The sequence below is a fragment of the Tyto alba genome, unplaced genomic scaffold, assembly GCF_018691265.1.
Source record: "Tyto alba isolate M040663 unplaced genomic scaffold, T.alba_DEE_v4.0 Super-Scaffold_6, whole genome shotgun sequence".
Classification (NCBI taxonomy): Eukaryota; Metazoa; Chordata; class Aves; order Strigiformes; family Tytonidae; genus Tyto; species Tyto alba.
In genome coordinates this window covers 23,136,955-23,159,950 of record NW_024881327.1, presented here as the reverse complement: position 1 = coordinate 23,159,950, position 22,996 = coordinate 23,136,955, and the positions used below count along the sequence as shown (strand labels likewise).

General features: G+C 35.2%; 1 protein-coding gene across 3 annotated transcripts in view; it reads left to right on the top strand.

Moving 5' to 3' along the window:
• The window catches only part of MICU3 (mitochondrial calcium uptake family member 3), a 57,750-nt gene that overhangs the window by 11,662 nt on the left and 23,092 nt on the right, over positions 1-22,996 (top strand). For 2 of the 3 annotated variants that reach the window (XM_042807857.1, XM_042807858.1), the window contains exons 2-9: positions 1,458-1,611; positions 6,605-6,636; positions 7,491-7,569; positions 11,694-11,741; positions 12,862-12,944; positions 17,712-17,783; positions 19,125-19,163; positions 22,443-22,538. In XM_042807857.1, the coding sequence (XP_042663791.1) occupies positions 1,458-1,611; positions 6,605-6,636; positions 7,491-7,569; positions 11,694-11,741; positions 12,862-12,944; positions 17,712-17,783; positions 19,125-19,163; positions 22,443-22,538 (603 nt within the window). The remainder of the gene's footprint in view (positions 1-1,457; positions 1,612-6,604; positions 6,637-7,490; positions 7,570-11,693; positions 11,742-12,861; positions 12,945-17,711; positions 17,784-19,124; positions 19,164-22,442; positions 22,539-22,996) is intronic. The other variant, XM_042807859.1, reaches the window with a different exon arrangement.

The window sequence follows — 22,996 nt, the reverse complement described above, 5'->3', positions numbered from 1 at the left end:
GATTATAAATGTGATTTTTTTTTTTTTTTTTCCAGATAGAAAGTGTTTGACCTCTCCTAGAAACATTCATTTTTGATGTGTATATTTAACAAATGTAATTTAATCTCCTAGTTACAACTGGGGTCATAAAATTTTGTTTCACTGCAGTAATCTTACTGTTTTATTTTTTTAAGGACATTATTTGGAAAGCAGAAGGAAAGTGGGCCCAGATGCCTCTCAAAACCAAAATTTATTTGGCTCTTTTCTTAGTTGTTAAATGACAACATAAACATTGGTTAAACCCTGTGCTAGTTGTTGCCTTTCCTTAGTTTGACACCTGGAGAATTTTGGGGATACTGTATGGAATGATCAGAATAGCAAGGACAATGGCAGCTTGGGATATTTCATTGAGAAGATGCTGCATTCCTATTTTAACTTACTGGGAAAAGTTAGCTATATCATTGCACTTCCTTTTATGAAACAGTTTGGGTTTGTTTTTCTCATCTCTGAAAATAAGTTAAATATACTTACATTTTCTTCAGGATACTGATTCTACAGAGGAGCTGACCTTGTTATGGGCTAACGAGTTTTCAGATAGTGGTAGCGTATTTTCTGTTAAAAGCCTTGACAGTGTAACACAAAGATGTAATAATTTAGAACACTTACAGTTCTGCACTACTAGGTTCACATGTAAATCAGCTGGATTGTAAATATACCAGAAACTCCTGGTATCTGTGAGCTCTCATGAGGTGTGAACTTAATGCCATGTAGTAGTACTTCTGTAACTCTGGACGAATAATTATGCTCTTTTCTTCTGTTCCCCCAAGTATAGCAGCTTTAATTGGATTGGATACTTGAAATAGCAGTATCTGTAGAAGATTTACACTGGAGTATATTACGGAGTTGTCTTGCCTATTGCTGTCAACAGCTGCACTCTACACTAAGAAGCAATATAAAGAAAGTTTTACTGCATTCTCTTCTGAAAATGTCAGACAACTGAAATAATTTTAGCAGAATTGTTTAAAGTCTGACTGCGGAAATTATGTGGACTTCCTTGAGTTAAAGTTGCCCCTTTTTCTATGATTCAAGAGCCTACATTTGGGGGTTTTTCCTCCCCCCCTCTTTTTTTTTTTGTCCCGTCTGTGTCATGTCTCCCGCTCTTTCTCGTCTCCCCCTCCCTTTTTTTGGTCTTCCCTTCCTCCCCCCCCCCCCTTTTTTTTTTTCTTTTTTTCCTGTGCTTGGATAGTGTCAACAATTTCAGTGCCTAAAGATTTATTTCTAAAATTGTAGAAGACTTAAAATGATAGCAGTGAAATCCTGATTGTAGTTTCAGCTCTTACCATACAAAAAGCTTTGGATGCATATGACTTTACGAATTATCACCTTTATGTTTACAGTTTCTGTATGATGAATTGCAGTGGCAGTTGTAAACCAAAAATTTTTTAATACATTAAAATTGTTTCCTTCTGTCTTTGAAGGTTACAGAAAACAGATCAGACCTTGAAGATTTACACCTTTATGCAACTCCTCGAGAGCAACGGTTTCGTAGGTTTGCCAGTTTAGAATTTGAAGGACAGCTATATATGACTCCATATGACTTCATTCAGGCTGTCACAAATGATGAACCCAAATGTAAGCAGGAGTTTGATATTGATAAAATTGCTAGGGAGAATGCCAGTGGTGTATGTTGTTTTTCCATTTGCTTTTGATTACTACTTCTGTTAGATTGTTGTAAAAAGGTACTGCATCTTCCAGAATTTTATTTTCAATGGTATCCAAGTGTAACCAATCAATATCCTGATTGTTATTAGATTGTAAACATCTGTGTATTAGTCACTAGTTAAAAGCTCTTGTGTTAGAGGTCATAGACAGCTCAACAGGCATGAAAGACAAGAAGTTCCTGTGTACTGTTTGCATTGATGCTGTGTCCTGGGTTTGAGTGGGGGGTAGCGGTTTTTTTTTGGTAGCAGGGGAGGAGGATACAGGGCTGGCTCCCTGTGAGAAACTTCTCGAAGCTCTGCCGGCTCCAAGTCAGCCCCACCTCTGCACCAAGGCCAAGCTAATCAGCTGCACCTCTGTGATAATGTCTTTAAGAAGGGGCCTGGTAAGGAGGAGTTGGACTTGGGAGGAGTTGTGGCAGCTGCATGAACACCAAGGTTAGTGGAGAACAGAGGAAGAAAGGAGGAGGGAGGTGTGCTGGAGCAGAGACCCCCCTGTATCCTGTGGTGAGACAGCAGGGTGGCCCCTCCCTGCCACCCATTGAGATCTGTGGTGTAGTGGACACTGATTTATGGCCTTTGAGGGGCTTCGCATGGCCGACTAAGGTGATTGTGCCTGAAGAAGGCCGGGGTCTTGTGGGAAAAGGTAGCCCTGCTGTTGTAGTTTGGCGCTGGGAGGATTGCAGCGTGAGGGGGTGTCCCGTGCTGGAGCAGCTCGGGAAGGGCCTGCAGCCTGTGGGAGGGACTCAAGTTGGAGAGGGTTTATGGAGGACTATTTGCTATGAGAGGGGGACCACAATGGAGCAGGGAGAAGAAGTTCCAGAAGCTCTCCACACCGAAGAGGGAAGAAGTGGCAGCACTGACTGCACCCCCCATTCCCTGCTCCTGTGCCACTGCGGGGGGAGGTGGAGATATCAGGAGCAGAGCTGAGCCTGGGAAGAAGGGAGGGGTGGGGGGAAGGTGTTCTCAAGATGTGGCAATGCTTCTCACTGTCCTACTCTAAGTGCTGATGTTAGTGTCTGTAATAAATCTATGTTCTTTTTTTTTTCTTCCCCTAATGAGTCTGCCTTTTGCCCATGACCATAATGGGTGATTTGCCCCTCTCGATCCTATCTCGAATCCCAAGCGAGGCTCATTTTTCTCTTCTCATCGCTGGGAGGGAAGGGAGGAGTGAGCAGCCGTGTGGTTCTCAGTTACCCTCTGAGCTTGAACGATGACACATAGTTACAGTTATGGTTTTCTTTCTGAGCAGGCCAGTATGACTGAAACTCTTGCCTCCTCTATGTAGTTTCTGTGTAAATAGGCAGGCAAGATAGGAGTTCTCCAAATAATTTACGATAACATTGTTTTGCAGTTTTTGCCATCTTAAATTGTCATCTGAAATCATGTTGGGGTTTTTTTGCCCTACAGAGATATTATAACCGTATCACGACTTTCTAAATGATATGCTTTGAGTAAGAGTTCAGTCCCCCAGGGGATCCACTTTCTATACTTAAAAGTTGCCAGACTTAGTGCTATGTGTTAATTAAATTAATGAAAAATAAACTATCAGCTTTAGTTCACTTATTGTAAAATTTTTGCTTTAAGTATCAAAGAGTAACTAAATAGTAAGGTGATCCATTTCTGATCTAGTTTGATTTCCTGGCCCTCAGGCTTGCAGTGCATTGGTAGCAGCACACAACTCCTGGGGAAAGTGAGTATCTTTGCTCAGGTGTGACATGTGTAATAACTCCTTAGGTCTTTCTTCCTAAAGTCTACACCACAAAGCTAGTATAGGGAGCAGTCAAAAGCAACTAAAACAGTCAGAGGAGAGCTGTGTGCAGATGTTAGATTTTTCCCCTTTGTTCTCTTAACAGTAATGAAACAAGAGGAAAGAATTCAGCCATGGCACATCAGTGATCAAAACTTCTATAACTTTTGAATAAAGATACAATCTCATTGTAACAGTAAAGACAAGAGATAGAGCTTAGATGGTGAAAACTTGCAAAACTTTTAAACTCTTACCAGAAAGCAAATCTTCATTCTCTTTTTTTGCTCTGCAGTTAAAAGAGAGGAAGCAGATTCCTTATCACAGAAGTTAATACAAATATACATTAGCACTTTATGTCTGCTTCCTCTGCCCAGATCTCCAAGTCTTCCTTCTTTTGATTCTATGGACTTGGATTTCACCATGTATAATCATGAAGCATTTGTGCTTATATACTGGACATTAGTTAAACATTTTGTTTTAACTCTATTTTATGACACTTTGGCTTGTTTGACCACACTGTATATGTGGTTTGCTATTAAGATTTTTCCATGCTAATGAAATCTCTGCTTCCTTCTCTCTCACAGCAAGTATGCAGATTTCAAAAACAAAACTAAACCAAAAAGCCTTAAACTCACAAGGACATTCTGTTTATCTTATGACAAAGGAGGAGAAATCTGGAGTTGAACAGTCAGGAACTCTTCCGAGTTCAGTGTATCAAACGTTGTTTGCATCAAAATCCTTCATGTGCATCCAGTTCATCTCTGAGACTGAAAGCAAAACTAACCTGGATGTCATTTAGTTTTGTAGACTAGTATCAGAGATCACATGACTGAGATAATTATTTTAAGGGATAATGTAAAAGGCTGAATGTAAAAGGCTGTAACTAGCAGTGGATGACTTCCTTACAGTGGAAGTCATGGTGTCTGGGACATTTGGACAGAACTCTGACTAGTAGGAAGCAATAGATGGAGTAGGTGACCTGCAGATTACCACTTCCAGCTTCTGATCTCTGCCTATGTTAATTTTAACCTTTGTACTGCAGCTTTGTCAAAGTACTGCTTTGCTTGTTTGGGCAAGTCTTCATGTTCTGTCTTCTCTATTGAAAGTAGTAAGTTTAAGGAAGGTATTTTTCTGAATAAAATAATACATTTTAAACGTTTTGGGTTCTTTGGATCATTTTGTAAATAAATTGCAAGTTGTAAATAATTGGGTCTACTTAGGCTGACATACTAGAGCATCTATATTTTGCAGAAAAAAAAAAAAAACAAACACCTATTTTTTTAATGGATGAAGACTAGAAAGGTCTTGAGTTTTGTCAAAAAGCAAAAATGCCCTTTGAAGAGTAATAATAGTAGCTCTTTATGTCTGCTTTATGGAAAAGCTAATAATACTAGACCTGAATGAGATTTGTGATGGAGTGAATGTGTCTATTGTAATTGATTTACTTTGGAAATCTTGTAAACCCTACAAAAGTTCAAGAGGGTGGTCACTTCCTTTTTTGATTAAACACTAACTAATATGGTAAGAGTATATTTTCTTTTATAAAATGTAACTTTTTACTCCAGGCAGTTGTTATAAAAAATATTAAATAAATGCTATAATTAACTTGTTGCTGCTGCCTTTGGTGCAGGCTTTCATTTAGGAAAATATTTTTAACAGTCTTGCTTGATACATTTTTATCATCTGAATATTTGTTTATATATTTAGAAAGCCAATTAAGAGAAGAGGAAAGCTATTTTGTTCCCGTCAGCCCTCACTATAGTAATTTTAGCCTAATACTGAGCTGTAAGAAGTTTGTATATACACATGAATCTACACTTGCTTGTCTAGAAAGAAGGTCTATATATAATGTATGAGACTGGGAAATTATCTGATTGGAAAGTTTGATATATTTATTCCCCAAGCTTTTTATGGTAGGCATAAACATGTATCAATTTGTATGGCAAATTAGGTTGTTTTGTTGGGTTTTATAGTATTTTGAGACAAGACTTTAATTGGCATTTAAAAATTAAACTGAAATGTATATGAAAATCTGTTAGCTGATGTTAGCGATCATGTTTGATATAACTCCATCATAGAGTGGGATTTGTGGACAGTCTTGCTGCCAACCTTTACCAAGATGTAAAACTAAAATTTCAGTGAGTTTCTAAACATGAACCAATGAAAGACCATAGCAAGTAGCTTCTGTATTCTGATCATTACTTAGTAGAGCAAGGAGTTCATCACAAGGAAAGAATTTCTAACACCACAAACTGTTTTGCCCTGTGAAAAGCAACCATTACTAACCAAAAAGTTACGGATTTGACCACATACTATGCTACCTTTTATACCTTTGTGAATTCTGATATTTGTAGTGCTTTATTTTAATACTGAATCTGCGTAAATGTTTGTCTTGAGAGGGTGGCAGTGAACTTCAAGTTTTGAATTCTTGGATGATTGTGGACAACTGTTGTTGAATGCTAGTATCTTTATGTGCTCCTGGAGTCTGTCATGTAAGGCATTAGGAAGAAGGCATCTGCTCAGTCTTAATCATCAGTTTTCAGTGTTAATGAGCAGTTCCAGCTCTGAACTGGAGGCCCTCTTCAGCTCCTCTGTTAAAACTGCTTACAAAAAATTGAGCCTGACAGAGGCTGTAAGAGAGTATGAATCTGAGTTATGAGGAATGGCTGAAGGGAGTCTTAGCACCTGGTATAGATTCAAGGATTTTTTTCTGTTTTTGCTTTAAAATGTATGAGTATTCTCTGAAGCAAGGGCCAGAATCCAGGTTTCCCTACAATCTGCATTGTAATACTACCGCTACTAAATAATCATTTCAGAATATTGATACCACAGGTTAACATGAATGCTCTCTATTTCCTCTTTAATGTTGTAATGGTGTATTTTAGAGGTAGAAAGTCTTTTCTCTCACTGAAGCGGAGTTGGTTTAAAAGCTATACATCTGAATTGGTTCTTTAAAGTTAGGATTTTAGGTATGTATTAAGCTGATTATTTTTTTAATAACATAAGAATTTTTTGCAACCACAAACATTAGCCTCATGAAGTAGGGAAAATATCTCTTCTTTGGCTAGAAAACACGGTATAGATGCAGTCTAATTTTTATGATACCACATAGGCATAACTAAATTCTTTGCATTCATAACTTTGTCTTTTGTTGCAGGTGCTAAAAAGTGGCGATCCCTTTCAAAGCAGGTGGGCAATAATTCCTGTGCTGTCTTATAGCCATAGATTTTGATACAGTTACTTTCTTCCATGATGTAAACTTAAAGTCAGAGAAGAAATAAGGGAGTTCTTAAATGTTATGGGGTTTTTGTTTTGTTTTTGTTTTTGTTTTTTTTTCATAAAGAGACTTTAATATCTTCCATTTTGCCACTTCAGACTCAGCTGAATCCAGAATCTCAAAGATAACATGATCATCTGTGCCTGTGATGTTGCATTTACTGATTTTCTCAAGGCTCTGTCAGTTCCTTCCTCAGCCCATATCCGACTAAGTTTCTTTATTGTTTAAGTGTAACAGGTGTATCCAAAGCTGTGTGAAGTACTTAAGCCACTCTTTACCTTTTGTGATGCTTAAGAGCCTCTTTCATTTTATTTTTTTTGCATTTGTACAACTGCAAAAAGACTTTCTCTGGATCCCTCTAAAGTACATTCATATTCATGGGTGAAGTTTGCTTTAGTTCAGATTGAGCATTTTAAAAGAACAGTTGATTGGAGCTTATATGAAATCCAGCGGGATTTATCCCTGGCTTCAGTGAATATGAGTAGTTGTGAGTATTTTCAGCAACAGATATGTTACATTTCTCTCTCAAACTCTGCAAACACTTAGTATTCATTCAGATGAGCAATTCTTGGAATAATGTGTGCAAAATTTGGATATGTGCTTGAGAACTTACAAAGTCATTGTGATAAAATGAAGGTAAGTTAACTGGTAGATTTGTGTGCAGTTCCTTGTCTTTTTTTATTGATTTCCTAGCATTTACTTATAATCTTTTAACTACTTTATTAAATATTTAAATATATTTGTTTATTTTAATCTTATTTTTTAGGAACTGAATCAGATTCTTATGGAGACACCACCAGTTTGGAAAGGATCATCCAAACTTTTCCGTAATCTTAATGAAAAAGGTGAGGGTTAAGAATTCATTTTCCTGAATCAGATTATCACTTGTATTAATTTACAGTGGCTAAAGTGACTTTGTTTGAGTCACATAGTCAAAAAGATAAAAAGTGTTTGTTGCTGTCTACATTTCACAGCATAATAAAGTTCCCTTTAGTCTCGACAGTGTTTTAATTATGCCATCTTATAGCTAGCCTCTTCAACTGAATTCGTATCTTAGTTTGATAAACTTATATTTGAGTCTTTCAAATTCAGTTTGTTTTAATGAAGAATGATCTGTAGACCATAGATAGAATATCCTAATACAGACACAGTATCTCTTTACTTTTTTTAATAGGTTCAATGATGTGATTATTATTAAAGACAGTAATGGTATCCTATATCGCTGAAAAAGCAATTTTCTTAACAACATAAAGAGACAGTTTCAGAAATGCTATATATCTCTTTAAATTCTGCAGATGAGGGCTTTGATAACTTTTAAAACTTGCACTATAAGGAAAGAGCCAAGAGCCACTCCTGGTCTCATATTTTAGTTGTTGTTTGTTTTTTTTTTGTTTTTTTTTTTTTTTTTTTTTTTGTTTTTTTTTGTTTCTTAACAAGCTCTATCACTTCAAAAATAAAAAACACTGAAAAAAAAGAAACCTATGATGGCTTGCATACAGATATTTAAAAGCTGTTTGTGATAAATAATCCAAGTACTTCTTTGCTTGTATTCAGAATGGCAAAGGTCCGGTGGAGTGCTTTAAGTATTTTTAAAAGCAGCCACAAGTACTTGCTATAAAATAACGACATTTTATGAATGTTTCAAATAAGCATACCAGCAACAAAATTCCAATCAAATGTGTGCAAGTAATTGATGAATGTAATTCATATGCAGCTCAAATTTATTAAAGGAGTAAGTATGAACCTAATGTCAGAGGAGGGTCGCAGGCTCGTATCTCTAGTGCTTGGAGGCATGTTCATTTTTTTCCCTAAGTCTGCAGCCAGAATTCTGAAGAGGCAGAAACTGGCACATCTTTGCCTGATATTTTCTTGTTCTAGACTGCTCTCTATATAGTCAGAACAGCTGACTTTTGAAATACTAATTACATAAAAATGCAGCTTCAGAATGTGTTAGATAAGTACATTATCAGTTTAAAAACCATGGATCTGGAAGCTGGTTATTAAGTCTGTAAAAAAATGTCTGCAATGTGCAGTCTTGATTCAACAATATCTTGCTCCAGTTTTCTGCCAGTGAAATTCTACAGAAGTTGATGGAATTAAGAGAACTCAAAACTGGCGTAATAAGTTGGTAAAATTAGCAATAAAGTTTATCACTTACATAGGTTTTCAGCGTGCTTTATGAAAAAAATAGTTTCATTATCCCATTTTATAGATAATATAGGAAAATATAATGGGTCTTAAAGACTGGTAAGGTCATTCAGTAAGCCAGTGAAAGGAATGGGAATAGAATTCAGGTTTCCTTAATGCTAATTTAGTGTTTATTTAGTACATGGCTTGAAAACTCTGAGATTAATTTACTAATTTTCTTTAAAACATGCACATTTTAGTATGAAGCAAGTAGAACAATCCATTTATTTTGTCACAGAGTCATTTAAATCAGATGAGCCACATAGATTTATGCCACTTGCCCTTAAGTTTTAAGTTTTACCCGTGAATGACCTCCCTCTCTTCTTTCTGATCTTAGCATAAGCTTTTCTTTCCATTCAGTCATCAGTTAGGAGCCTCTATCCCATAACACTCAGAGCAATCAACCGGAACTGTCTGTCTACAGCTGCAATATACCAGTACAAATAAAAGGAGAGAACGCTTTCAAGGCCTTTTATATTGTTCTCTTCATACCTGTGATGGACTACTTGACAATTGCACTTTCTCCATCTGTTTTACAACAAAGAATGTGTCGTCAAACAAACAAAAACACATATTTACGTTTATTGACTGGCTATTAGAGAAGGTTTTTCATCACTGAATGAGAACCTTTGAGGTATCTGATTTTGTAATAGCTGCTTGTCCAAACAGATTCAAGCAGGCCTTTGAAAACTAATTTCTGCAAGCTGCTGTATAAAATCAAGGAGATAAAGCATAGAGCATGTGTTACTTAAATGCCTGCATTTAGTCTTTGCAAGTCTTCAGTGTGGAGCTGTGTGTAAATGGAGGAAAAGAGTAGGTGTTATTAAAAACACTTAGTAGCCTTTGTAACTAGATCTACTAGCAGTAGTAGATTCTTGGTTCTGAAGACTTAAATGTGCTCTTGGTTCAAAAGGTGGAAAAATACTTTTTTTTTTTTTTTTTCCCATGAATGGATTGAAAGTCATGAGGGCAGCACTTCATCTTGTAAAGGTTGAGGGTTTTAGTGATTCTTTCTAGTATGCGATTTGGTTCCATAGACAATTTATTTAACTGTCTTTCTTCTGTATTGCCTTTATATTCCAGTCTTTGCGATATCCGTGGAGATCTTTGTGGTTGGTTATTTTTTCTTTTCTGTTTGAGGATAGGAAACTTGATTCTCTTGAAGGTGCTTCTTTTTCAGTACAGCTGGCTTTTAGGGAGGAATTTTGTATGACTGAAGGTTTCGGGAGGCATTTGGACATATCCAAGAGAAATACAGCTGAGATTTTTGTATCTCATCTATTCAAGAGAACAGAAAGTCCCTCCTGAGTGTTTTTTCAGGACAGAACTAATTTAGAACTTTTTGTACTTTAAATATTAGTAGAAGATGCCAGTTTCTTACTTTGGCTGTGTTGGAAGTGCTAATGTTAAATGTGTTCAATAACTCGAAAATCCACATGAATGATGCAGTTTTGAGTTTTAATTGTACAGGTTTTTCAGTAAAAAAAAAAAAATCAGATTACTATTTACATAGTTTGTCACATACTCAGTTAAGTCAGATTTTAAAAGATATTTAAACATCCAAAGATGTGACTGTTTTTAGAAAAACCTTTGCACCTGACTTGGACTGAAATCAAGGAGACAGCCAGCAACTTCTGAAAATCCCAGCTGATAGACATCTTTACTCTCAGGCATCTAAATACTTTTTTTTTTTACTCTTTTGAAATAATCTAATATTGTGGACTGACTTAACACTTCTGGGTTTGGAGGACAGACAAAATCAGTTGGTTAGAAATCAGGAACCAGTTTTGCTAGTTCTCCCTCAAAGATCATTAGAGCTGAGGGCTTTTGGGAGAGCTGCAAGTCAGTTTTCAGTTCTCACTGAACTGTAAGACACTTCTCGCCATTGGTACTAGGGTCATTCTGCAAGGCCGTTTCTTTACTCAAAAGCTAGAAAAGCAGAAGTACAGTTTATAGTTCCAGACATACTGTTTGGACATTGAATTCAGCTCTAATTTAAACCTTGTCTTAATCACTTCTGAAGAGAAAAGGAAGTGCCATTCCACACTGTGATTGCCTTTTGACATCTAACAAAAGATGAAAAGCTTGCAATGTATTCCTTACAGATCTTCTGAATATAGAAGAAGAGATAGTACAAATGTCTCTAACAGGCCTTAAAAATATTAACAAAATTTACACATTCCTTTAATAAGAGTTTTAATATAAATTCCAAGTGATGATTATGAAAACATGCATGTGAAGACAACTCAAAAGCCCAAATCTATGGTTCTTAAGTAACATGAGGCCAAGTTTTCAGTTAATATAGGACATGCACTTACAAAATGCATATTAAAGTCAAGAACTGTATTCAAATGGTATGTATTAGTAGGGAGTACTATTAATGTTTTCAGAGTAAATGTTCTCATACTGTTAGAGCGCGTTGTCATGAATTATTGGTGGGGGTTTGGGAAAGAAAATAAAATAAATAATTTATATTAGCTTCTCAGAATCTAGCCAGCTTCTGTTTAATGAGCTATTCTCCACTGACTGTAGTTATTTGCCATATTTAATGTATTCCTCTCCTAAAATACTCAAAACCAAACCCAAACAAAAAACTCCACACTTACAGAGCAGTATTTTAGGCAAGTGACTCATTGACTGAGTTGAATAGTCACATGTACCCAGGTATGAATGCATACGCACATGTACAAAAATTCTTCTTACACATAGATTTAATATTTTCAAGTTTAGGACGTGAAGACAAGGTGAAACTAATATGACATAACTTTTTTTTTGTCTTCAGGTGTGATATCTTACACAGAATATTTATTCCTCTTATGTATTTTAACAAGTAAGTATTTTTGGAGGAAAAAACCCCCCAAAACTTAGAAATTTCTATGTTCTGAATATATTGCTGTACGTCACAATAATCTCTTTTTTTTTCTTCCACCCCACTGCATATCCCAGTATGGAAAAAATTGTATCATGCATCACTATGTCCATTTGAAACTCTCCTATCCTACTTGAATCTTTATATCTCTGAAATTCCTACAAAATTTCTAGATGAACTTACTGATGAATACTTTTTCTTCTACCACCCATAAAAACAAAGTGGAATAACTTAAGAGTGAACTAAGCCTGATACAGACTTTGTTTTGGTAATTGAAGAGGTTTTTTTTGGGAAGGAGTGAAGTGTTTTACTCATGTTTCATTTGTATGTTAATAAAACATTTCTTTTGGATTCATTATGGGTTTAGACATCATCTGGATTCTTACTATGAATCAGAGCAGAAACTTGACCCACAACTCTTACAACCCCTAACTACTAGATCAATGGATATTCTTCCATTATTTCTTTGTTATCTGGAGTAACTTTTGGCCATAATTCATCCATGTTGCAAATCACTAAATATCACCAAATGTTCCTCAAAGGCTTCACTTAGTTACCTTCAAAGTCCCCATGTTTCAGAAATAATTTAAAATTCTAACTTGATTTGAGATTTCAATGACTAAGCACATAAACAAGAAAATTCTGTGTCTCCTTCAATACATCATTTGTTTTGACCAGAAGTTGCATCCTGTACCTTTTTTGCAAAAGTTTTTGAAGTGTCTTTTAGAACATTGTTTTCATAGAAAATTTACTTTCTACAAATTTGTATTTTGTAACATAAAATGGACTCTACCTATGAAGTAACACTCTTAACTACCCAACCAGCCATTATTGTGAGATACTTCATGGTCTATTTCTACTGTCTGTTTCCCCTAATCTGTGAATTTGTGAGCATGCCTTTTATTTTCATAACATGGATAATACTGTTTTACAGATGTTATGATTTGCATTTACTGTGTACACAAATGTACTTATTTAATTTAGTTGAGGATGTGCCTTTATACACAGACACCAAATAATTTCTTGGAGTTTTATATTTGCTTTCTTTCCAAGCAAATAACTGGGTGGTTTTTTTTGGCAGAGCCACATGCAGGTTTCAGAATCGCTTTCAACATGTTTGATACTGATGGCAATGAGATGGTGGACAAAAAGGAATTCTTAGTGGTACGTGTATTTTCAGTCTTTGAATATTTTGATGTAATCCTGGAAGTAATTTTTTTGCCTGGGCTGAGACTCATGATGATGTCAGTAATCATGAGAAGATAAGCTGTTCTTCACTGAATGTGGTTGTTTGCCTTATTTAATGTAAATAATAAATGTAATGTAAATTGTAAATAGTAGCTCCCCATTAGAGTGTATGGATGTGTTGTATATATTGATTTTTTGAAGCTTAATTCCAGTTTTTAGTCTGGATCTTTTTAATTGCTACCTACATTCACAGATAATTATGCTATTAAAGTAATGTTGCTGTATCAAAGGTCAGCAATATTATTTAATTGCCATAATGGTGGAATGACTTGCAAAATAATCTTTTCCTGGGAGACCACTTCACTTTGTCATTCATTCTGTTTATAATCCCAGGTGACCTGAAAATATGGACTGACGTAATATGACACTCGTCTGTTTTGGACAAGATTTGTCATGAAGTAAAACTTACTGGACATATATCTGGTTCAGCCCCTGAAATCCATACGCTGAAGCAGTTTGCTGAGATGGGGTTCTGTGATTTCTTTTTAGGGAGAATATTCATGACACCAAAATTGACTTTGAGCTGAATAATTTTCATCTGCTTTGAAACAGTTGGCAGGATATCTAGAATTTGGCAGTAGTTTTGTTGCATCTGGGATTTTGTTACATTACAAATCTGAATTACAATATTTTTTCAGACCAGAGCTTTGCTCAGTTCATTGCTTGAAAATGCAGTTCTGTAAATTATTCTTACAAATTATTTAAGCAGAGAGTTGATTTTTCTTCTGGTTAGAAATTTAAACAGACCTTGAAAGAAAAATTAGCTTATTCCACATGTCATTGAGATTTGTGCATTAAAGAGAGTTTGACACTTGAAAGAAAATCTTAAAAAAAATCTGAATCGTCCACTGTATTTTGATTTTTATCATGATAAATCTGATAATTGCATCCTAAAATTCAAATACTTCATAAATTTTCCTGTGATGGGATCCGCTAAGTACAGGAGAATAATGCTTGCACTGACAAGTGTAAAATTAAAAAGCCTTGGAAAGAGAGTGCTATTTCAGATTTATGTTCATTTGTTTATTTTCTGATTTTAGAAGAAATGGGAGGAATAACTAATGCTATTCTAAATGAATGTCAGTGATGAAGTAAAAAGATTTATCATTTAAAAAAAAAATATCTTGAAATGCAGAATATTGCCCACTGATCATTAGGGCTTCTGATTTTACAATGACTACATGGCTTTAGATTAACAACCTGCACAACATAGTATAAATCAGAATTTTTTAAACTGGGAATGTTCATATGCAGCAGATGTCTGGGATTACACTGAAACCGTTATGGCAAACATAGTTTTTGGCATTTCTTTAGAAATTAATATCTAAAATTTTGTGGTTAGTGGTTTAGACAAGCTTTCCAAAGAAAAGCCTGAACTGGACCAAGCAAGTAGAGGCGATTAATAAAATAAAAAGTATTTATAAGGATTGAATCAGATGTTTGTAAAAATACAGACATTTGCAGGAGTCATCAGTTCTTATCTTCATACATTTTGCGTGTAGTTGAATCTATGAATAAATACAGTAAATGCATGTGAGAAAAAAACCACTTCCTTACTGAAGAAGAAGATGGAACAAAATGTAGAGAATGAAACAGACACATGGAATGGATTTAACTCTAAAACCACAATATATTTAAAACGAACACACCCTAAGTTCCTTTGTGCTGTATCTTAATTGTTTTCAAGCCAAGTTATAAGGCTCAATTAACCTAAAGAAAATGGAAACATGAAAGAAACTGTCCTCAGCTCACTGAACTTCCTTCAGTTCTTCTTCTCAAGGAAGTGAGATCTGAGATCTGGGGGCTTGTTTTCTGGTGGCATATCTTAAGCAGAACTTTATTTTGGAAGCTGTTGCCACTTGCAAATTGTGGCATGCTGATAATTTTTTGTACTCTAATATTAAACGAACAGATCCTTGTATTTGCTAATTCTTAATAACGATCTCATCCAGTCAGAGGAAAACACACACACACACACACACACACACACACACACACACACACACACACACACACAGCTTTCATAGTCCTCTTCTTATCCTGGTTTTCATTTGTTATGTCATGATCCTTGATACAAATTTTTCCTCCTTATTCTTTTTCTGTTACCAGACATGGTGAATAGAAGAAAGAAAGGAGAATTTTCAAATATTAGATATGCTCTTCTTCACCTATTATGACCCTAATGCTACTTGATCAGTGTGTCAGTGACCCTTCAGAAATGAGATCAAAACCCACAAGTCAATGTTAGATCTGAATTCAGAAAGACTAAAATGGATAGGTAGGTAGATAGATAATGTCTATGTAAATATGAAAGTAAAAGTTGATTCAGTGGTGCTGCAGTTGTGGTAGACCTGGTCCCAAAACATATATTTTGCACCTGTACTCGCCGTGCTTGGGTATGCATTATCTGTGTGCCTGGAAGCAGGAGACTGTAAGCATTGCCATTTGAACTATATTCAGCGTTTGCAAAATACTTCTCCATTGATTACAGTCAGCTGTTGTAAAATTGGGTTTATAGTTTGCAAATAAAGAGACTGAAGAGATGGTGTAGGGATTACATGTTATGTGATTCTTGAAGAGAAGAGTAGGTATAGTGAAGAGTTGAAAAATACTTAATTTTTCTGGTAACAGCTTTAGTGTTTTTGTAAAATAATTCTATGGTGTTTGTGCTTTCCTCTTTGCTTATGTCATAGGGGTGAGGTCAAGGAACAGAAGGATTGTGTTTCCTTGTCATAGGAGATCTTGGTTTTGCTGCTTTCAGCAGCCAATCTCATTATCCTGTTTCAAATAATGTTCCTATGAAAGTACTCCTAGATCCTTTTTGCATTCACTTTTCTGCTCACTGGTATCCTATGGCACTCCTTCTGAACAAAAGATCCATTTCCACAAGTTTAGCAAGTGCTTTAATGATGAATGCAACAGAATCCCCTCCCTTTGCCTCTGTGGCAGGGGAAACGCATCCAAGGATGCATTGCTTTTTACCAGTCTTTTCTGGTTTTTCAATTAGTGCCGGTCTTCTCTCTAACTTCATGGCTTGTCACTTCACTTTTCACAAGGTATTTTCTTTCTACTTCTCTCTTGGAATTTACCTTTCTTCTTTCCACAGTTTTGGGTTGCAGACGGTATAATACTCTTGACCGTCTAGCTGAATGTCCTATCATGACTCTTTCCTTGTCAGCATATGTTACAGTAATTTGTGCCTATAAGTTTGCAAAAAATTAGGAAAAACATACCAAGATCTGTAAATTGATCCCATAGTCAAAAATAGATAAAGTGACACACACAATATTCTGCTCAGTATTTGCCTTAAAGGCAATTCCAGAAGATAGTAGTCAATTTTGGAAATTCATAGAATATTATTTATAAATGCATTTTCTATTTAATCGCTGAACACTGTATTAATTTATCTCAATGTTGCCCCTGCTGCAGAGCTTGCTGATCCCTTTGTCTTAGTCATCTGCCTTCTCTGAAATACGGTGTTCTGAAATTAAGTTTAGAAAATTTGTGTGCAAAATTTATCACACACACTTGATCTTTCACATTCCGAGCCCTGGGGAACTCTGTGCGCATGTCATTAGAATATCAGGTTTTTATCAGACTTCAGATAGGTAAAATCGGGTCTTTGAAATGACTGCCACAATTGTCTGTATGACATGATGTTTGGTTCTGCAAATACTATATTCTAGATAGGACAAATTCATCAGCCACAGTGTTTATTCTTTTTCCAGCCCACCTTGAGATTAGCAAATGCTGCAAGTGGCAGTACAGTATTTTCACATGCAGTTTTTGAAAGGCTGAAGTTTACAGGTAGAGATATAGATGGCATCATAGTTAACACTGCTCTTACTTGATGTGAAGATTAAACAGTGACACTTTTTTTCGTAATGGTTTGATAATATTAATAAGTATTACTATAAAAAAAATAAATAGAACAGATACTTACAAAGAAAGATAAGTACAGACTAGTTCTTACTGTGAGGACTTTATAATTTCAAAAAATAAATATGCTCAAGAATCTGTGTGTCTTAAATCTTGTATTTGAGGTTTTCTCAGAAGTCATGTTTAAAGCTCTTAACGTATAGAAAGTTGTGAAAGGGGTATTTTACAAGACCTGAAGGTATTCTTTGAACAGACTTGAAAAAAAAGGGTACTTGATAAATTACTCTTGAGTAGTAGTTTGCTGCTGCTGAAGGGGAATGTTTCACCCCCACCAGGTGTTTCCACCCCTCCCTTGTGCCAGCAGGAGTAAGAACTGATCTGTTTGGAAACTAACAATATGAAAAAAAGATTGATCCAGCTGAGTGCATAGCCATGCAGATACTAATTAGTACCCAACAAGAAAGGATGTGCCTAGAGGTGGTGAAAAAAGCTGGAACTCCCCCTTTTTGTATAGGCTGGATTGGCTAAAATGTGAAGCCAAATAGGATGTTCTTAGTATTGTGCTCCCAAATACAATTACTGGTCTTTGTGGAAAAAATGTTTTACTTTTTCCTTTCTGTGTAATGATTAAGGTCACAGAAGGAACATGAAAGCATGAATATGATCAATAAAGCATCATTGAAACAGTGATATTTCAATAAAGAAGTACATTTTAATACTGTTTGCAGCGTTCCTGATGATGAATGATTGTTATGCATGTGAATTGTCTGAAAACTAAGTAAAAACAAAATGTTTGTATTTTAGCTACAAGAGATTTTCAGGAAAAAAAATGAGAAGAGAGAAAGAAAAGGAGATGAAGAAAAACGTGCAATGCTGGTAAGTTAAAATTAGAATTGTTGCAGGTGGTAGTTTGTTTTCTTCATTATAGGACAAAATCATGTGTGTATATATTTCACAAATCACTTTCAGGGTTTTATTTAAACAATAATTTCATATAATTAGAAGAATATGCATAAGTTTCATATATAGAAAAAAAAAAGCAATATTTAGCCTAAACTGCAGGTATTGGGGAAAAAAAGTATATTTAAGTGGTCTATAGAAAGGAAAAAATAGTGTTTAATACTGTATTACATATTATGACAGTAACACTGATTCCATTTGGAGTCTATAAATCTAGGAAAAAGTGAATAGTAATGACCCAGTGTTATTGTCTATGAGTGAGAGATCTCAGTGGCAAGACCAAACTATACTCCTGCTCTCATAACTAACTGCAGCTGTTCATGTAGACATACAGCTCCTGATGCTTATTATTAACATAGTAGTTTTAAAATAGCTTATGAAATGTTACAAGTAAACTTAGCTTTTATATTAAAATTTAATGTTTTTATCAAATACTGCTTATGGCCACTGCAAAATGTTTTTAGTTTATATTATGTGAATAGATTTTTGTGGAATATTGAATACTCATTCTTGTATAATGTCAAATTTGTATTTCTTATGTGCATAAGAAAGGTAAGTCAGACAAGTCTTTGGTTTATCTGGAGGATGGCAGCAGTAGCAGAAACTTATTTTACTGTTGGACAAGTAAAAATCAGGGACAGGTCTCTGTTAAGGCCACATCAGAAAAAATACGTTCATTTGCTATTTGCATATTCATGGAAAAAATTCCTTATTATAAAAAATAAACTTTGACATATATGCAAAGCTTCTCATTGTGCCCATTATCCTTTTGGGACTATAGATACTTGATCTCAGATCTTTCACCCTGAAACTGTAGGAAGTTTGAGTTTCAAGAATTAATATGTTTTAATCCTTCCCTGAGCATAAAAAGGTATCTTTTCTTCCCATCCAGAGAGACCTATCCTTCTCAGCTTTTCAAAACTGTAGGTCAGTTGTTGAATCTCTCACACACTGTTTATTCTGAACAAAGGAAACTTACACCCAAAGGAAGATCTTTTGAAAAAAGTAGATTGCAAAATGGAATGTTTCTTCTGAGAATAATCTATGCAACTCTGTACTTCTCTTGAAAATTTGAAAAATGAGATTGAAGATAAACCATTTTTTCTTCATTGTCATTTTAAAACAAACGAACAAAATCTAATAATATATAAAATAAAGATTTGCTTGTCTTAACCTATTCTGTTGTCTTTTTTCCCCTTCTTTTGGCTTCATTCTGACATGTGATACTTGGCTTGGCCCGTTTTTGCTGTATGTCAGCGTCTTCAACTTTATGGATATCATACTTCTACTAACAGTGTATGTACTCTAATTATTTTCAGTATATGCAGTCTTCACCAGTGAGGTGAAATAGTATGCTATAAGAAAATTTACTATGTTTATCTTTTTCATCAAGCACACTACTGATAATCAGTAAAAATATGATGGATCTTTACTTGCATAAAAGATTGTGCATGCTTGTTGCACGCGTTCTGAAACAGGCAAGCCTACAGGAGGAAATGTTGTACTATTTATATAAAATGAAGGAAACTGTATTTTTAAGGGAAAGGACAAAATATATCTTAAGAAATTATAGGATTGTTTTTAATGTGTGTAAATTAAGTCATCCTGCATGAGTCATTTCATGCAGGTCTGTCTTGTCTATCTGTTTATAGTGTGAAGTAATAATATGTCGAAAGAATCCTTCACCTCTTTGTTCCCCCCTTCAACTCACCCCAGAAAGCAAACAAACAAAAAACTGAAGAGAGCTTTTATAATTTTGTGCTTCACTTACAGAACAAATAAATAAGAACTTTCAGTGTTGAACTAGAATAGGGTTTTACAGAAAATAGTCCCTGTATTATGTAGGTGACAGTAAAATTATTTTCAGTCATTTTTGAGGAGTGTGAGAGAGAATCACCAAGAGAGAGATCTGAGTGTTTTAATGTCTTCATCATGACCTGATTAGGTTTTGGATCACAGCAGAAGTAAAACTGTTGTAAAAAATGATGTTAAAATAGAAGAATTAACCTTGTTTTGGAATGATTATTGTGATATTCAAAGTTAGGGGAGAGAACCTAAAGATCAGATAACTAATGAAATTCCAGATATAATATTTCACAAGAATGCTGTTTTATTTCCTGTGAAGTTAGCACATAGAATTTGGGCAATATGCAGGAAGGAAGTCTGTTGAATGAAAAGGTGCAGTGACACGATATAAATGCTGCAATGTTGTCAGAATAATGTTGCAGAAAATATGAGGGCTTGTGATTTAATGGATTTTAGATCAGGTTTTAGTGCAGTGAAAGAGGCTGTTACAGTGGTTGCCATATTCCTGTGCTGCCTCCTATTTTAAGTTGAAATCAAACTAGTTAGGCTTTCCTACTCATACAGTAATTTTCAGCTTTAGTAAAAAATATCCTTCTAGACTCCAGCCACGTCCAAACTCTTTAAGATGATGCCCAAGTGTGCACCATCTTTTTCTGCCCGCCTGCTACCTGAATGGAGATCTCCATGCAAAGGAGTCTCAGATGTATAGGAATTCACAGTATCCGACAAATCCCCCACCCCAGAAAATTGATACTTTGGGTTTCTATTTCTCCTACTGAAATAAGAAGTGTAACAACCTTTTCAGTTTCACTTGATGTCCTGGGGAGTTGAAGATACTCAAGACCAAGGAGGTGCAGTCCTAAAATATCTGGGATAGTCCAGAGTGCTATGTTGGGACCTTCTCACTTCATCCTTCAAAACAGTTCTAATTTTTTGAGAAGTGTCAAGGTCTATAAGCAGCAGAGTGCATACAGTGATGTTTTGAATGGCTTAAATATTTCTGTATTGTCATTTTCATAGGTTAATTCTTTCAAGTCATGTTCTCGTGCATGCTGTGTTGTGTGTTAAGACTATTTGAGCATGTATTGCATGAGTTCTTTCACTAGCCAAATACCAACCAGAATGTGATAACTATGATGAGATGAATGTAAGGAAAATAAAATGTTCATGCCCAGAAGTACTAATTCCATTGATTAAAGTAAATCTCCAGTAAGACAACAAATTCTGTGAATGCTTAAAATAGGTAATTACAGAATTGTATGCATAAAAGAATGAGGTGTTATTCATTCCCATGACCCAGTAAACATCAAAGGCATAAATAAGTGTAAGAGAGAAACTTTAAGGACCTGATCCTGTGCACAGTGAAGTAAACAAATTTATTTTAATTGAGCAATTTAGGACCAAATGCAGTTATATATGAGAATACTGTGGCCATGACATAGGAACTGTTACTCCATAGTAATTGAAGGATAAACCCAGGTTTTTTCAAAAAGGAAACATAAGTATAATACACATTAAGCATAGGTATAATTCCTGATAGTTTTTCATGTTTCTTTGATGTCAATTAACAGAAAGAGCTGAGTTGAATTGGTTAGTGGAGGAAGTCCATAATACAACTGGTAGAAGCAGTACATATAATGTGTTGACATAATGTAGAATACATAGAGACATTAAACCTTCAACTCTGTACAGTATTCTGTATGATAACAATGTGGTTTTACACATCGCACAGCAGCATAAATCTTCTAAGAGAACAGTATGCACTGAGTCAGAAAAAATGGTTTTCGTTTGGAGTTAGAAGATTAAACTTATTCTGTCTTTGTCTTGACTGCCCAGATGGATGTGAGTGGGGTGCTGTGAAAGTAGGAGACCTAGTTTAGATTAACTTGTGGAGAGAAAGGGGAAAATTCATTCAGTTGTAATAACCCTAACCAAATTCAAATAGCCTTCTGCTGTCTTTAGGATCACCTCCCCTAGATTCTTCGGCAGGAAAAAAAAAAATAAAAAAAAAAAAAATAAAACAAACCAAACAAATATATATATTACCTAGATCTTCCAAGACTAATTGCAAGATAAAGGAAGGCCTGTTTTAATAAGGGAGGTTTTTTCAGGCTTCCAAAAATGAAACATTTCAGAGCAAAAAGATAAGCTTATTTTCCTTGGAGAGATTAAATACTTATTTTCTGTTTAAAGAAGGTAAGATTGGTCATCAGATGTGCATAGTGTTTTCTTGATAAGTATATTACAGTTGAAGTCGGGTTTACTGGGCTTGGTTTTTGCATTTCTTTATTGGTGCAAGGATGTCATCCTGATTACTGGATGAAATTAATTTTATATAACTAGTTGTATGATGTTATGTATGTTTTGACTAATGAGAAAAAAATCATAAATACATGAATTAATATTTTTTTGGCAAAACAGAATTGTTAGAAAAACATTCAGAAAAATACTGGTTTAGATCAACATTTTCACATGTACTTGTAATAAATAATTCCACTTTACACTTTCTCTAATTTATTTTGTTTGGAAAGGTGGAGTCTGGTGGTACTTTTGGAACAGCCACATTATGAGTAATAAGCAAATAGCTGTAATAGACCAGCATTGCTTTCATTTACTAAGTGTCATGTAACGGGGTAGAAATTTCTCTGTGTAGAAGCAAGAGTCAAGCCATGCTTTTGAAGATCAGTTGGAAAAGAATTTAAAGTCTGTAAGTGGTTGTTTTGTTGTTCTTTGGTTTTCAAACAATTGTGCTTCTCAAAACTTCTGCAGGTGCTTAAAACAGAAGGAGAGGACCTTGTCCCCAGAAGCTATTGGGATACTTTGAGACGTAGCACAAGCCAAGCACTCTTTTCGGACCTTGCGGAGGTATAGGACAACCTCTGTCTCTGGTCCATAAACAGACTGCTACTTTATTTACTTCTGTTCTCATTATTTTCCTATTTTATACACTGTGTTTCTCCTCTTCCTTTTAATTACTTTTTTTTTTAAAAAAACCTGAAAGTTCACAGATGAAATGGATTTGGTTCTGTGCAGTGAGATAGTTAGAAGTTGTCATTTCCACATAAAAGCAAAGTTACTTTGCTTTGAAGGAGTGGGAAGATCAAGTCCGCTTCAGTCCTTACTATAAGAAGCATTTTCTAACACTAATAGCAACAGTATTTCACAGTTAGAGAAGCAATTCAGGAAACCTTTGTCATTTAGGCTTGGTCCAGTGATATGACAACTTTAATGAGAGTTGCATCCCCTTAAGCTCTTAACCTTTATGTCTTTAATGTACTTTTTATGTATATTATCAGAGCTTATCCTCACAAAAACAGTATCAC